We start from the raw sequence: 16,781 nt of genomic DNA, 5'->3' as shown, positions 1-16,781 counted from the left end.
ACACACACTTAAAGACTTCTTTATTTGTCCAAAGACATGCTCCCCATTAAACAAAAATTAAAAAAGGAATTCACAAGCTTTATTGTCTGGTATGTTCTAGCAATAACTTTTGTCTCAAACACAGAATTGCTCTTGGCAGTTTAAGAACATTATTACAAATTGTTTGATCCTGGAGATAATCTGACACCTAGAGAAACAATGTCAGTAATTTGGTATTGATTTCTTAAATAATATTTGTTTAAGTCTAAAGGAGAAACATCCTTAGAAGCAACCATTTTCAGAAATGGAAATGTATTGTGTTATGAGGAATTAAATGCCATGTAATTTATGGCTATTACCTTCCTCTTTCTTTATTTTCTGTTGCATTGTTCATGTTTAATGCATTCATAGATTTGATTTTATTAATTGAAGAGAAGTTGCTGCCTATGCTTAGAAATGTGGTTTTACTCTTCCCCTTAGTTAATATTATTTTGCTAATTGTTTCAGTGTCACATCATCAGAAAAAGTGGACAAAGAAAACAGATACTCGGATTTTACGATTATTTCACTGCCATATCCAGGATGTGAATTTTTTAAAGAATATAGAGATAATAATTACGTTGCTAAAGGACTAGTCTTTGACTGGAGCCAGGCTCATGTAGATGCGAGTATTGGTGTACCAGATGATCAAGTTTCATCACAACTCAAAGTAGAGTGGAACAACTACAAGGTAAATGCTAAAGCATGGTGTTGTCATTATTATACTTAAATTGCATTCATAAACCTATTCTTTGACTGTGCCTCTTGACTAGCATTTTGAATGACTTGGCCTTCTCTTAACACCTTTACTAGATTGTTGTGGTAGTGACTTTAGTTCTTTCTTCTTAGTGTTTGAGGGAGAAACCTCTGGGTATATATGATTATTAACATATTTCCTTTCTTCTTGTTCTGCTTCTTTTTTTTTTTTTTTTTTTTTTTTTTAAAAAAAAAAAAGGCATGAGAGTTTGTTGAATATAGTCATTTTGTTGATCTTAAACATCATTTGATAGTCACTTACTATAATAATTTTCTGGAAATATTAACTAGGAGATAGGTCAATAATGTGTCAGTATACAGTGTCATTTTTGTACAATTACCAGTCTCAAATTTTGGTGACTTGAAAATAACAGTTTAATTGTTGTTATTTTGACATAATGCAAGAAAGTTCAGTTACTTGAGAAAATTCGATTAAATGAATTATTCTGAATCCTAGGTTCATGACACTATTTTGTAAAAAAAAAAAAAAAAAAAAAAAAAAAAAGTTATATGTATCATCGAATGGCATGTTTTAAAAATTGGCAAGATGTAAATGTAATTCATTTTTTGTAGTAGGTACCACAGTTTTCAGTCATTAACATTCTTGTTTGATGTTCTTATAGGAGTGGGACTTGGTACGACTTACTCAGAATTACCTGAAGCTGCTGTTGCGCTATCTGCAGGATAACAACACTGGCCTACTGATCCACTGCATCAGTGGTTGGGATCGCACTCCTCTGTTTGTATCGCTTCTCCGTCTCTCACTTTGGGCTGATGGGGTCATCCATCAGTCTTTGAATCCATACCAAATATTGTATCTGACAATTGCTTATGACTGGATGCTGTTTGGGCACAACCTCGAAGACAGACTTAGTAAAGGAGAAGAAATCTTTTTCTTCTGCTTTCATTTCCTGAAACACATGCTTAGTGAAGAGTTCAGTGTTTTGTCATCTAAGCCTAAGATCAAGAACATTGTTATGCGCAATGACTCTGATCTTCATCTTGATGGTGTCTTGTTTGAAGCTGAGTGTCCAGTTAGTTGTCAGGGATCAAATATAAGTCTGAACAGTTCATGCAGTTCGCAAAGCAGCAAGAGTCAAGATAACCCACCTGTGTACTTCCATACGCTTCCAGACAGCAGTGAAGATTCATCCAGTGGGTAAGCAAGTCCTACATCAAAAATTCATAAAATTTTCTCATGCTGTGGTAATACATTAAACTATTTTGTTTTTATATCAACACCAAAAGAAATTTTTTGTGCATCAAGGCTCACACCTATGACAATATTTACTGTTGAGCAGTAAAGATTTTGGAGTTTGTCGGCATACAAATGACGTTATCATTGGTGTGACATTCTTGGATACTGACTGAAATATCAGTGCATATATCATGAGCTTTGTAATTCACATTCACCATTGTATTACTTACCAGCAATAGTTCTAATTAAACATTGTACAGAGCCTTAAATTTTTCATCGAACATTAATTCAGTAGTAATTTGAGTCTTTGTTCTCGTACATCCTATACATGTGGCAAGGGTGGAATATAAATAACGGGAGGAGTAAAGGTAACAACTCACTGTATACTTGAGGCTCAGAACTTTTGGTAATAAAAATTGAAGTTGGTAGTCTTGTCAGCAATCACCAAATTGAGAAATCGCTCAGCACCTGAACTGACTATACAGTAACTGTCTAATAGCTATGGAATGATGTGAAAAGCATTTATTTCTCACCTAATAAATGTGTTCACCTTTATGTTATGTTATGCTTCCAATGTTCCCACACCACCTCAAATTATTGGCAATCATGTCAGTCTATGGCTTCACATACCACACAGTTTCTGTGATGCTGTGTAAAGCAACATCGTACCACCTTTGTACCTTTTAATTGGTCCAGTGTAAGTTATTAATTAAGCAGTTGAGACTGAAATGGCTTACTCCTGCATTGTCAGTTGGCAACATGAACTTGTTTTCACTACCTAATTCGGCCAGGCTGCCCCACGATAAATTGCCATTGTTGTAAATGATCATTGCATTTCATCTGCTCTACAATCTGCAGCATCTGAGATGGAGCTTTAAATCCTGCATAATTATTCTAAGTATGCACAATTGCTGTAGCAATATACAATCTTTGTTTTTGATGAAAACACATTGATTGGACCAAATGGTTGCTAGTATTGGGCACAGAGTGGTTGTTCAGTTAATGGTCTCATTGCAGTAGAAAGAGCTTCTTTTTGCTCTTATGGGTATTGTAGAGATGACTGGAAATTGTACATGCTGTTACAGGTGAAACTACAGTTGAAATTCTTGATAAGAGGTTTTCTTTAATAGGCTTCCACAACATGCAGCCAACATTGTGCGTGACTTCAGTGTTCTGCAGTAATTAAATGGCAAGAAGTGTGTTACATAGATTTATACATTGTGTAGTTCCTTTTACATAGTTCCTCTTATATCACAGTAGTTCTAGCACACAATTCAAAATTTCTTACATTTTTGAGAGAATCTTTATGCATTCTTACATAAATAGCTTGAACAAAATCAATTTTATTTTCAAAAATGTGGTATGTGGTCATGAGTATTTGTAAGTAGAAAGTTTGTCACTGCAATGGGTAGTGTGAACTTTTTATTTAGAAGTGACCTCTTAAAGGAATAGGTCATTGTACCACTTAATTAGCTGAGAAACCCAGCATTGCTTAGGTATTTACTTATAGCTGTGCCCAAGCCTTGGTATTTGTGGAATTTATTTCTGACTTACAGAACTTCGATGTATGCAAAGTTTGAAGTAGTGTGATTGGGGACATGAACAAAGAGCTCCTTTGCTTCACTAACACAAGATAGAACCACATTGAGATGCCCATGCGAAAACCAACTAAGACAAAAGTCCATGCCTGCAACATGAAGCACCTAGCCTTGTGCTTTGTTCATGATCACAGCATAACATGACCTCACCAAGAACTGTGCATATTTAAAGCGAAATGGTAAATTCTTGGAAATGAGTGAGATTTGGGGATGAAAACTCACTACCCATCAAAATTTCGATTTATATTATGATACATTGGAGAGAAGTAACTTCAAGCCTTTGTGAGTGAAGGGTTCTTGGGAGCAAGACAATGCATGATGATGCTCTTGATTGGAGTTATGTTGCATCTCGCTTTCGGTAGTAGTTTCCAAAGTGCAAGTTAAAGTGTGCCGTTTTCAAGCCTCGGCAAGTCTTGCTTCACGGTCTTCATTGGGTTCTTGAGAGTGCAAAGTCCCTAGCGTTTTAACTGTTCAGGTTTATTCAGAAAGACTCAATTTTTTCGTGATGTAGAGTGAGTAGCCACATAAATGACAAAGCAAACTTAATACATTTGTTTTTCATAACAAAGAATATAAATAAAACCTATCGAAAGAAGCTGTTGTGGGTTGATATTTGCAATTATAGACACTCTGACAATATTGGTTATACATGACTTGTATATTCCATGATGCATGTTCCTTTATGTGAAATAAATCATTGTATTGGAATCACTGTGCTGTGTGTCCGTAATATACTGATGCTGAAACTTGGTACAAATTAAGATTTCCTGCAATATTTCAACTCGCGCTGCAAGAAATGAGACAACATTGAACCACATCACAAGACAAGTCCATTCCAATATAATATAATCACTTAAACTGCTTGCTTCAGAACAATATTTGCAGCATGATTCAGGAAGTTTGCTTTGCAAATCTGAACTTTTGATCTGAGTAGCTAATTTGGTAACAAAAGTTTGTTTCATTTTATTTGTGTGCATACTGTCTGTCCGACATCTAAGCGATTCACAGATGCACTCGTAAACAATTTTGCATTAGCCATCTTTAGTAAGACATAATGCTGGACAAATTTGAAAAACAGCTAGTAAATTTCAAAAGAAAGCGAGCTGTGGAGAGAACTAATGCTATGCAGTTTTGTACAACTATTGGTGGACTTGCTACAAAAAGCCAATTTGATGATTGTCAACACTACAGGGAATGCCTTAAAGACACTTTAGAGAAGCTTGTTTCATTAGCTAACACTATTCATTATTTTCTCTGTGACTATGAATATTACGCACATGTTTCAAGCTGTGAGGAATGTATAGACAAACTAAACGCGCTGTGCAGAAGGCTACAAGTCTTGATTACAAGCTTTCGGCCTTAATGTCACAGATTAATATCATGTCACCTACAGTGTCCACACACCCCATTATATTCCGCTCTGTCAAGATACCAGCAATTAAGCTTGAGCTATTTTGTGAATATGTCAAAATGTGGACTCGCTTTTGGGAACAGTTTGAATCAGTCATTGATAAACACCCATCACTTTCTATAGAAAACAAATGTTTTCCTACGAGAGTATCTGTCAGGCAAACCGAAGCTGGTAGTAGTGGAATACCTGTAACAGCTAAGGCGTACAAAGGAACAAAGAAAATTTTATTGAACCGGTATGGAGATACCAGTCGTATTACACAGGCGCACCTCTATTATTTGGACCATTTTAGCCTGTACTCAGTGACCCCTGAAATGCCGAACAGTACATTCCTGGAATGTAACTGTCATATTCAAGCACTGCCCTAGGAGATGATGTGTAGCATATGTTAAAGATCTCACTGCAAAAATTCTGTGATTATTTCCTTCTGAAATGTGTCAGATGTGGATTATTGGTGCTAGAAGAACTGAAGTATTGGATAGAGATGTATTACAATTACTGAACTTTTAGGAAGTAGTAGTTCATGGTGCCCTTACTGTGCAAAAGATTCATTCAGGATATCTGCCATTCCCTAACTTCATGTGCACTGCAGCAACACTTCATATAAATTCAAAGCAAGCTAAAAACTCACTAAAACTTAAATGAGAAGTACAACCCTATTATGTGTTTTGCAAAGCTTGTACTCACAGGGCCCAAGGCTGCAACATAGTAACTGACAGCCAACAACATACCAAGACATTAAAGCATGATAGCACTTTCTTTCTCAGCATGTTATTAACTTCTGCTAAATCTACAGAGCAAGAACCAACTCATTTTGCCAACTTATTTATTAAGGAAACTACAATAAACCAACCACAACACACTCTTTAAAACCAACTAGACAATAAGGATTCCTTCTGCAGATCAAGCAAATAACAATTAATTCCTACAATCAGAGTTCCCTTTGACTATATACCCGTACAACTGTTCCACATCAAAGTCAGCTGTTAGCAGCTGGTAGATAGTGTAACACGACGGAAGCAATGTATCATAATCGCTGCAGAAGAGAGGATGGTTGAGGTGGCACACCACAGAACCGACCGATCTTCTCCACACTCAGCGAGTCAAGAACTGACTATTGAATGGCCGGGTGACAGTTTATCTAGCCCTGGGCGGAAGGATATTTCCGGGACTATTTGCACACACGATTGCCCGGAAATAGTTCATTGATCGTCACGCCCCTTTCCTCTGCTATTGGTTGATGCCCTCTGATGGACGGTGGCCACACCTACTTGTTTGTTGTCAACTGTGGTACTTGCTGGTAAACACTGTTGCGTCGGCCAGACTTCACAGTGGAGCCGGCAACCCACATTGCTGGCCTGTCTGCGGTGTTGCCGCTGCAGTAGGCGCCTGTGGTGACAGCAGCAACTTCCTTAGGGCAAATTGATGTATCTTCAGCAAATTTTACTTACCTTCAGACAACCTGAGTTTGGATCAGTGGACCTGGAGGGTCAAGCATACATACATGCTATGTTTTGGATAGTGGTAGTCAGTCAAGTTTCATTTCCAAGTTCCTCATTGATGAATTAGGTTTAAGAACTATAGAACACTGTGACCTATCTGTCAGCACCTTTGAAATGTCATCCGCAACTTCAAGGTGTTGTATCGTCGTTGAATTCAGGCTAAAGGGAATCTGGACAAATTCCTAGACTTCTGTAACTTTGCTTGACAGTGCATACTCATTTGCTGTGCACCCAACTGTACCTTTCAATATAAGAAAGCTATTTTACACCTGGGGACTTCAGTTAGTGAATCCAAAAGATGGTACAGATGGTCTTCTCATCAAGATTCTTATCCAGGCAGATTACTATTGGAAAACTGTTAAAGATTCCCCTCTGATTTTGCTAACACCATCCATTATATTGGCACCTTCCATTCTAGGTTGGATTCTTAGCAGGAACAAATCCTGCACCACGACAAACTTTGTGATTGCAAACTACATCAGTTTAGAGACGGTGACAACAACGGACGATATTGTGTGATCTTTCTGGATTTTAGAAATAATGGTGATCACAGAAGACTAAGTGAGAACCCTGAATCCGAAGAAATTGGCCTTATTACAAGATTTCTCAAAATCCTAATGCATTGAAGACAGAAGAAGAAAACCCAGTGTTATGGTGCCTCATAATCTTCAGCAAACTGAGAAAAGGTTTATTGCAGTGGAGAAGACATTTACAAATGACAGCACCCAGGAACACATTTACAAGGTGCAAATGATAGACCACATCAAAAAGAGACATGTGGAAATCATCGTTTCTGGACAGACATCCTGTGAGACATTTTATCTGCCACATCATGCAGTAAACAAAGAAAAGTAAGGTGTCATCAAATGGAGGATTGTATTCGATGGTTTGTCGCACAAGAAGAATGCACATTATCGAGCACACTGGACTAGTATTTGGGAGGACGATGGTTCAGATCTGCATCTGGCCATCTGGATTTACGTTTTCTGTGATTCCCTGATTTGTCCCAGGCAAATGCCGGGATAGTTCCTATGAAAGGGCGCAGCCGATTTCCTTTCCCATGTGTGAAACATTCCGAGCTTGTGTTCAATAACTTCGATGTCAGTGGTATGTTAAATCTAATCTTTCTCCCTCCCTTCCTTTAAGAATACAAATTCATTAAATGACGCTTTAGAAATGGGTCCTGATTTTCACCCTGATATTCTTTCAATATTACTGAGATTCCATCTGTATCCATTAGTCTTAATTGCTGATGTAAAGCAAGCATTTCCACAGTTAGTTCTTTTCAGGAAAGACAGAGGAATTTTGGTACAAAGTAATCATAAATCAATAATGAAACTATATTAGATCTGACGAAGTTATTACATACTGCTTCACCCAGCTACCTTTCAGTCTTACTTGCAGCCACACTGGAAGAACGTGCTACAATGCACAAAACAAATATTCCTTGAGCTGACTTGTATGTTTAAAACAACATTTAGCGGACTGATTTTGTAGCGGATGCTGAAGATGACAATGCCATGATTTACTTGTGTTATGAGCTTACATCACTCATGGGACATATCAGTCTGCCAGTGGCAAAGTGGGCCACAAATTCAAGCCCACTGATTGGAATCAGTGGTGCCCTGGTGAGGAAAACACAGTTGATCTGATCTCCAGAGGTAACACAGAACAACTACTTCAGCACACTGCTGTATGGATCCGTGGGGCTGCTTGGTTAATGAAGAATCGACCACTTTGACCACAATTTATGCCGACAAATGATCATTCCGTGCCAGACAAGAAGAAATCAACAGATAAAGTCTTCATGGTAAAAACACCACTCCTAATTTTAACAGCTATGTGGTATAGCATTAAATTTTAGGCCAGTTATGCAACGGGGTGAGGAATCTGAGCTACTGACACCTGCACATTTCCTTGGAGGTGACTGACTCTCAACACTACCCACAGGTCCAGAACCGCCAGTTAAAAAGGATTTGTCTAAGGAGTTTAAATGACAACATAAGATGGTAGGACACGTTTGGAACAGATGGAAGAAAGCGTACCTGTTTCTGCTCGAAAACTCCCATGAAGCTCGTCAACTGAGGACAGGTTCACGAAGGCTCCAGCAGAGTGATACCATTCTTCTACAGAAGGATGTTTGTCCATGACACTTGTGGCGGAAGGCACAGATTGTAGATCTTCATGAGGGAAGAGATGGGAAAATACGAACTGTAACCTGACAAACTTCTGAAGGGTCCATAATCTCGTGTCCCATTCAACTGGTCATTCCTCTAGAACTTTACCGGGTGGGGAGAGTGTTCAGGGTTATAAAGTAATTATAGACACTTCGACAAGATGTGTGTTCTGCGTTTCTGCAGAAGCAGAACTGACACAGGGTCATAGGTATTGCCAATCCCTTCTGTTGTAGAGTGAGGTTAGATTCTCTGTCATACATCAGGATTAGTGCCTCCTCTCATTTCAAACTAAGAAAAGAGTACAATGAGCAACACACAATATGTAGCAAAGCCGAGTATACAAAGTAATCCGTAACAGCTCCACACAAATGGTTGCTGAGATTGGCAGTGCTGAAAACAAAGCTGATCAGTCCCAGTCTCTGCTGGTATCGTACACAACCCTAGTTCAAAACACCTGACAATTAAACCTCCCACATTAAACAACCTTTGAACATCAGCTAGCGGACATACATACATTCATTTCCCCCTCCCAAGCTACTAGGTGCCATGGCTGAGTCCTATGTTGCCATACAGAGCATGTATCGTACAGGAACCATTCAGCATCCACAACTGACTTGGCACCAAAGCATAACTAACAAGCATAGTGATACATTGTTGCATTCGTGCAAATATGTGCTTTTTTATTTTGCACACGTATTCTTACCAGTAACTGAAAATTGGTTACTTTTGTGTACAGAACATAAAGATATTTCTAACTACATCTGATAAACTAGTTCATCCAGATATAATTCACTGTAGATATTGTGTATTAGCCAATTTTGCATTTTTGCATTGTGAAGCCAAATTTATATCTAGATTCACTTTTATCACAAATCCATATTTTTTCATGTTCCTAGTGGTGAGCATGTGGTATGGCAGTAGTAAGTTGTGTGCTAAAAACAAGGGGGTTTTGGCTTAACTGCCTAGATCACGAGAATGTTACAAACCTTTATCCAAAACATTCCCAGCAGTTTAGATGGGCCATTGGTCAGTATTAACATCCAACCCCAAAGAGACCTTATGGAGCTGTTCCACTTTAGAAGGCTCCCAATATCAGAAACGGCAGTAATAGTAACAGTCTATGAGGTGATACAAAAAAAAGGGAATTATTTTTAAAAGCTATATATTTTCAAATTGTTTATAAAACGACCATCTCCCCTTCTCAATACTCCCCGTTACAACTAACACTTTTGTCCCACTGGTGCTTCCACTGTTTGAAAAATTTTTTGTAGTCAACTTTACAAATGACTGACACCTCCTCCCTAACTTTTTTCTCAATTTCTTCAGCGCTTTCAAATTGATGTCCTTTCATATACATTTTCATGGGTGGAGAGAAGAAACGATCACTCAGAGCCAGGCTAGGCGAGTAAGGTGCGTGGGGACAACGGAACCATGGCATTTGTAGTTAAAAACTCTCCAACAGAGATGGCTGTGTGTGCAGGTGCATTGTCATGGTGGAAGAACCAATCTCCTGTCTGCCACAAATGAAGTCATTTTGAAGAACACTGTTGTGCAATCTTCTTAAAAAAAGGCTTGTTTGATGGTCTGACCTGGGGGAACAAACTCTGAATGAACTATGTATGCCCTTGGCATCATCAAAAAAGCAAATTGTTATTGTTATTGTTTTGATGTCTCATTGGACTTGGTGGTGTTTTTTTTGGGGAGGGGAAGGGGGGGGGGGCGAGATGACAATGGTATCGTCCATTGGTTAGACTGTTGCTTTGTATCTGGGTCATAACCATAGCGCCATGACTCATCATCACTAATGACCTTTGACAGAAAATTTGGATTAGTTTGAAGCTGTTGTTTCAAAACATGACATGTTTCAAATTGACATTTCTTTTGACTGTCAGTCAGAGCTGGAGGAACAAACTTGACAGCAACCTTTTTCATTCTGTTAAAATTCGATGAACCGAGCTCCAAGATAACCCACTAATCTGACAGTTCTCTGAGCACAGGCTTTTGAATTTGTTCAATATTTTTGTCGAGTCAGGCAGTTGATGGATGTCCAGAACGAGGTTTGTTATCAATCAACATGCCGCCATCTTTAAATTGAGCAAACCACTTATACACTTGAATTTTTCCTATAGTGTCACCTTGGTAAGCTTTCTTCAACGTCAAAACAGTTTCAGCAGCATTTTTACTGAGTAGAAAGCAGAATATCTATTTAGAGGCTGTGTAGCAACACCCTACTCGTCAAGGCAGTGAAGAGTACGCAAGTAAACACATTGGGAAGTACTAAATCTCGTGGAGAATTAGCTGTAGACAGTGAGTTACACACAGTGTCAAACTGTTGTAAAGGAGTTGTAACCTGCTGGGATATCACTAATATTGATGCCCAAGGACAACAACACGTATAGGAGAGTGAAGGTGTCACAGTAGTAAAAGCATTTCATGAAAAGGGAAAGTAGTGAATTTGGAAGACACCATAGTTTAGACACTAGGCTTTCTAAGGCTGCTCAAGTACACAGCAGCAGGCTTTATCTGCTGTAAAACAACATACAGAGTTAGGTATGTAGAGTCTAATTTTAGGTCAAACTTCAGTCACACAGCTATGGTTTGCAAAGAACATGCTATCTGCAGATGAAGCAGTTAAGGCACTCGATACACTGCCTCACTTCTGTGCATCAGTTGCTCTGTAACAATGCAATGTGGAATAAAGTGTGTCCATTATTCACAAATGGAAGAAAATACAGGTCATACTGGTTATGCAATGAATCTCTTACGTAAAGAAGGCATTTAAGGCCACACAGCCACCTACTTTTGTGGAGTTAGTCACCTCAGCATTGAAGCAGCCTGTACCAGAGACTAGTGACATTGACAGCTGAACAGAACACAACATGTACCTGTAAGTATAGCTGCAACCTTGCGTCACAGATTAAACCAACAGGCATGCATACAGCACAGACATTGATGGTGCATAATGCATTTTGCAAAAAAAAAAAAAAAAAAAAAAAAAAAAATAATAATAATAATAATAATAATAATAATAATAATAATACTCTCTCACTGCAAAGAGAATAACAGAACTAAAAGAAATGTTTCTGTTAAAGCAGCCTTACCAGCAACCACAGAATCCAAGTTTGGCATGAAAAAAAAAATCAGTCAAAAAGACAGGTCCAAAACCATCAGACTAACCAATCTTGGTCCTGCTTGATGAGTCAGACGATGACCATGCTTACAGTAGTAAGGACATTGATAACTGCTAGAGGAACTGGCAGCAAGTCCCTCAAGCATCCCCCCTCCCCATTCTTCCTTTCCTGCCACTGCAAATCCCAACCACAGAGAAACGACAAATGTAAATAAGAAAAACCACGCCACTAAGCTCCTGTCCTACAGTAGAACATAAACGGGTTCAGAACATGTGCTGGAAGTGAAACTCCTAGCGCAGGGAGGTCCCCTGTGTTTGCAAAACACACATTATAAATCTACTGATGCCTCTCTGCTTCACTGCAAGGGTGACCTTCCTGCAGAAAGGACCAGGGGAGGGCTAGTTTTGTTTGTCAGTAACACATTCCACTTCTCTGCTATATTCTGGTTACTGACCTACAAGCAGCTGCTTTTGAAATTGATGTCAGTTAAAGGATTGCCTTCCACCTCAAGAGACATTGGATTACAGGGCTCTCTCATAATACAACTCCGCTGACCGTATCCTATACAGGGAGACTTCAGTTAACATAATCTCATATAAGGTTCTTCCACTACTTACCCAGCAATTGAGTTTTAGAGAGCTTCAAGAATTTCAGGAGCTGTCTCTTCTCAACACGAGCAGTCTCACACATCACCAATGTTACTTGGATCATTCTCAGCCATTTACCAGATAAAGAAAATCCTAAAAGGAACCCATGATAAGTAAAGCAAACTGGACACTGCACTGCCTTCTGACTGTTTTTTGAGCATGGAGGCAGTGTTCAGGTATTGGTGGACCATATCACAAGTAAACAACATCACTGTTAATTTATCAATCTCAAAATCCTCAGGTAATATTAGGAGGCACCAGTAACATTGAATGATGAGTGATGCTCAGCAATCTGGCTCGATCACGCAGCTCTGTAACAGATTAAATACTGATCGACAGCAGAAAACTACGCAACCTTTTGGGTAGTGAGGGCTGAAGCTCCGATGTACAGTTCCAGAGAGCAAAAAAAATTATGACAAGTGTCTCTGGACCCTTCCACTTGTTCTGCAGAAGTTTGGGAAGCCATCAGTAAGATTTATGGTAAATGCAACTGGCCACCTGTAGCAACGATGCTGCAGCAGTGGTGTCTCCAAACAACACTGATGATCATCGCCAAGATAGTGGCAGGGCACATTGCAATGGCTGCTGCCACTGTGAGCCAGGATCGAGCATTCCACTACTACTTTGCAAACATGGAGAGGGGTGGATTGGACTTCAGATCCGACAAAATACCCTTTCTCCATATGGGAGATGGATTTGCCACTATTTCAGGCTTCTGATACGGCACCTTATTCACAATCACATCCAGTCCAGCGTGCTGTGAATCCTGTAAACAGAATCAACGTAAATCCTCCTAGAATGTTTTAATTCAGTATGACACACAGGGTAATTTCCCACACCGTGGAAGGAGGGGAATTTTGATGTGTGTGTTCAAACCAGAGAAGGACCAAATGTACTCCAGCAGTTAGAGCATTGTTCCATTAATGAGTTGTGTAGGAGAAACACAGGAGTGAATGGTCAGCCGTTTTCTAGTCCAGACATTAGAGATCAGGCATTTCTTTAGCTGCTCTCGGAGTAGGGTCAGGTGGTGTCGATGCACTATCAACAGTTTGACCTTACTAGAGGCAGCTATATGGCAGGCTTTCTTACATAATCAGCATCGTAATTGGCTATTTTTTGACATAAATAAGAAATACAAAACTGCTTGGAGGCATAATATTGTAGGACAGCTCCATTAATGAGGCTTCTGTTGGCATCCATCCACATTTTTGTATACATTTATGCATTTATTAATTCATTCATTCATTCCTGTGTGTAAACACCTTTTTTAAGTACCTAGTTGAAGTGCTGTTTAATGCTTCTGAGTAGGCTAATGATTTTTTAGAGGGAAGTGTTTTGTTATCCTCTTTTCCATAGCCATAAACAGTATAATGTCTAAAATTGGGGTCCTATGCATTGCTCCTTATGAGGATGAGTTTGCAGATTTTTTCCCCAGCCCTGAAACAGCAATTTGTTTGTTACAGTTCTTGGTTAGAAGTTGGAGGAGTGGACAATGGAGATAGGTTTCAAATTTTCATCAGATAAGTGTATGCATGTTAATTTTAATTGCTCTTGTTGCATTTTTTATTTACCCAATTTACAAATGAGAGGTGTCATTCTAAAGATTCAGTGAGAATTAAGGGCTCCATAGTTTATTCAAAACTGTCAGTTTTACCACACCTGAAAATACTGAACATCTTAAAGTGTCTTAGCCACAGGGCTTGGGGAGCTGACAAAGAGCATGTGCACTAGTTTTGTATGGCTTTTCAGAGGCTCCAGATAGACTGACTATAGGTACATAGTACTGTATTTACCCAAGTATAAGATGACCCTGGATTTAAGGCAACCCCCTCCCCCCTTTCCCTTTTTTAAGAGGCTCCTTGAGAAAAATTTGTTTTTAACATATTCTGACTAATCAAAATTACAAACTGTTTTATTGACATAGAGTACCTGCCAAAAAGTTAACATTATACCTACTCTAAACTTGTGTGATTTATTGATTATGTACATTTTGATAATAGTTGGGGAAATAAAATAAATGAAAAGAAATAGTTTACATTAATTTTCATGCCATTTTCTTTTCTACCCTCTTTGCTTACCAACCCTGTAGTCTGTGATATCACTATTTTTGATGACGATGTTTCTTCCAAATATGTTTGTATTCCTGAGGCTGCCATTGCAGCAGGACCTTAGAACAGAACCAAATACATAAATAAAAGATCACAAATACGATTCAGTCCCATTCTCGAAGTTTCGCTCATCCCACTATCTAGCAGCGTCTCCATGATGGGTCTTACTGCTGTAATTTATTTTCTTTGTTAGACATTCATTTTGGATTAATTTTCCTTCTTGTTTCAACGGAATGTCACCACCATGTTCTCAAGCTGACTAAAAGCTGGTAACGCTTTAACCCGGTATTCTAATACGTGAACAGCAACTGAATTTCTCATTTGTAATTCACTTTGTAACAATTTACTGTCTCTCATTATCAAATCAAATATTGGTCTGGGTTCTGAATCAACTAATGTCTTTTGAAGGACAAGATTTCCATTTTTCAATGTCACCTGAACTTAAAAAGCAGCATAAATGTTTTATACGGTATTCGTACATGTATGAGAACAGTTATTGCAAACCTGTTTAATTATAGCAAAAGTTTGTAATATTGTAGAATTTAATGCTATTTCCTCTTGTGTTTCACAAAATTGTCCAATTTTAATCAGAGCAATAGACTGTTGTAGTGGCTAGTTGATAGTTTCTCACATATGCCTGCACTCATGCCACATTAGTCAGTGTCAAATGATTGTTCGAGAAACATCGATACTGTATCTTCGGCTTATCAGGAAATCTCGAGCCTGTTGGACTGCGATTATTGTTTGCTGAGCCCTGCCCTTCCAAATTCTTCAAAATAAATCTGCATAACCTCAATGGTCAAAGCTTCCTCTCTAAATGTAAGATGGCCCCTATAAATGTAAGACTGTTCCTATGTACTGTACTAAACAATGTAAAAATGTTAACCTCGGCAGCAGAAGTTTAGTCTGTGAATATAAAATGACAAATTTGGGAAAAAACCTCATCTTACAATTGTGTGAATAACGTATATGGACCATTGAGACCTGAGTACCTCGAGATCATTGATGCTATCAACTATGGGGGGTCAGGCTGGCCACAGGTGCTCACAGGGCCAACTCCACACCCTCTCTCTGTGCTGAGGCTAGGGAGCTGCCACTTACTCCATCTGGGTACAGCTCCTCATATTGCATCAGGCATGGAAGGTCCTCACTGTTCCAAATTCACCAGTTCCCACCAATCTCTCCCTTCCCTTCCTAAAATCTGAGCCTATTTTTTTCTCCCTTTCAAAATGGAATCTACTTGATTTGTTGTCTTGGCATCTTGAAAAATATTATTAAAAAGGTCTGATAAAGCAACCCTAAATTCCAAAAGCACTAGAGAGTATTAACTTCCCCTCATACTCTTAAGCTTTCATGCTGTGAACAGGTTCTAGCAGAGCATACTTCTTTTCAGCCATGTACATAGTTTTGCTTTGGACATTGTACTTGATGCTCATATTTTTCTGAAGAATTAATTAATTGTTCGTTCATATTAATTGTTCATTCTTAATTAATACAATTTAGCAGCTCCTGCTTTCTGTATATTATAATAGTGAAGCTCTGATTAATGGTACTTACTATTTAGAATATTAATATTATGTGTTTGAAAACTTTTTATACAGCATGTCACAGCCACAGTGGCCACAGGCACAATATCACGTGTCCCAAATGCCTGAGCAGCCGCCTCGTTCACCACACCAGAGCAGGACAAGCCCAGTTGCTGTCCCTGTTTCCAGCCGCTTCAGACAGAGAAATGATTCTAGCAGCTCACTCAGTACTGGAAGGTAACAGGCAAACTTTGAATTTTCCCCCCTAATGCATTAAGTTGATGAATATCAAGAAGTAGAATATTTAAATAAGGATTCATAACGTTAAACCATTCATATTATCATGTGGGCAGGTATACCACAGTTGACACTAACATGTACTCCACAAAAAGGTAATGTACTAACAATGAGTAATTAATTAACAGGGCATTTGGTGCTTCTGTGAATTTATGTTGGATTGTGAAAAGAGAAGTGAGATATTTTTACATTTATCGTATACTTAACATTCAGAAAGACTTAACAAAACATCACAAAAATACTGATATACACAAAAGTCTTAAAAAACGAATGCTTTTAACATAAATTTGTACTTTCTCTCACCCGACATAGCTACAAAATGAGACATTTGCTTCAAAATTAAAACTACCTAAGTAAATGCTCAACAAGGCATATTTGAATGAGTTCTATGTTCAGTCAGTGTAAAAGCTTC

At 38.5% G+C, this 16,781-nt stretch overlaps 1 protein-coding gene across 2 annotated transcripts in view; it reads left to right on the top strand.

Annotated features, from left to right (window-relative positions):
- LOC126471111 (myotubularin-related protein 14) overlaps positions 1–16,781 on the top strand; it is a 150,443-nt gene that overhangs the window by 77,779 nt on the left and 55,883 nt on the right. For both annotated transcript variants that reach the window (XM_050099192.1, XM_050099193.1), the window contains exons 5-7: positions 487–709; positions 1,398–1,933; positions 16,148–16,309. In XM_050099192.1, coding sequence (XP_049955149.1) covers positions 487–709; positions 1,398–1,933; positions 16,148–16,309 — 921 coding nt within the window. The remainder of the gene's footprint in view (positions 1–486; positions 710–1,397; positions 1,934–16,147; positions 16,310–16,781) is intronic.

The sequence above is a fragment of the Schistocerca serialis genome, chromosome 3, assembly GCF_023864345.2.
Source record: "Schistocerca serialis cubense isolate TAMUIC-IGC-003099 chromosome 3, iqSchSeri2.2, whole genome shotgun sequence".
In the NCBI taxonomy this organism is placed as follows: Eukaryota; Metazoa; Arthropoda; class Insecta; order Orthoptera; family Acrididae; genus Schistocerca; species Schistocerca serialis.
Note: the sequence above shows the minus strand (reverse complement) of the source record. Positions and strands in the feature narration are given on the sequence as shown.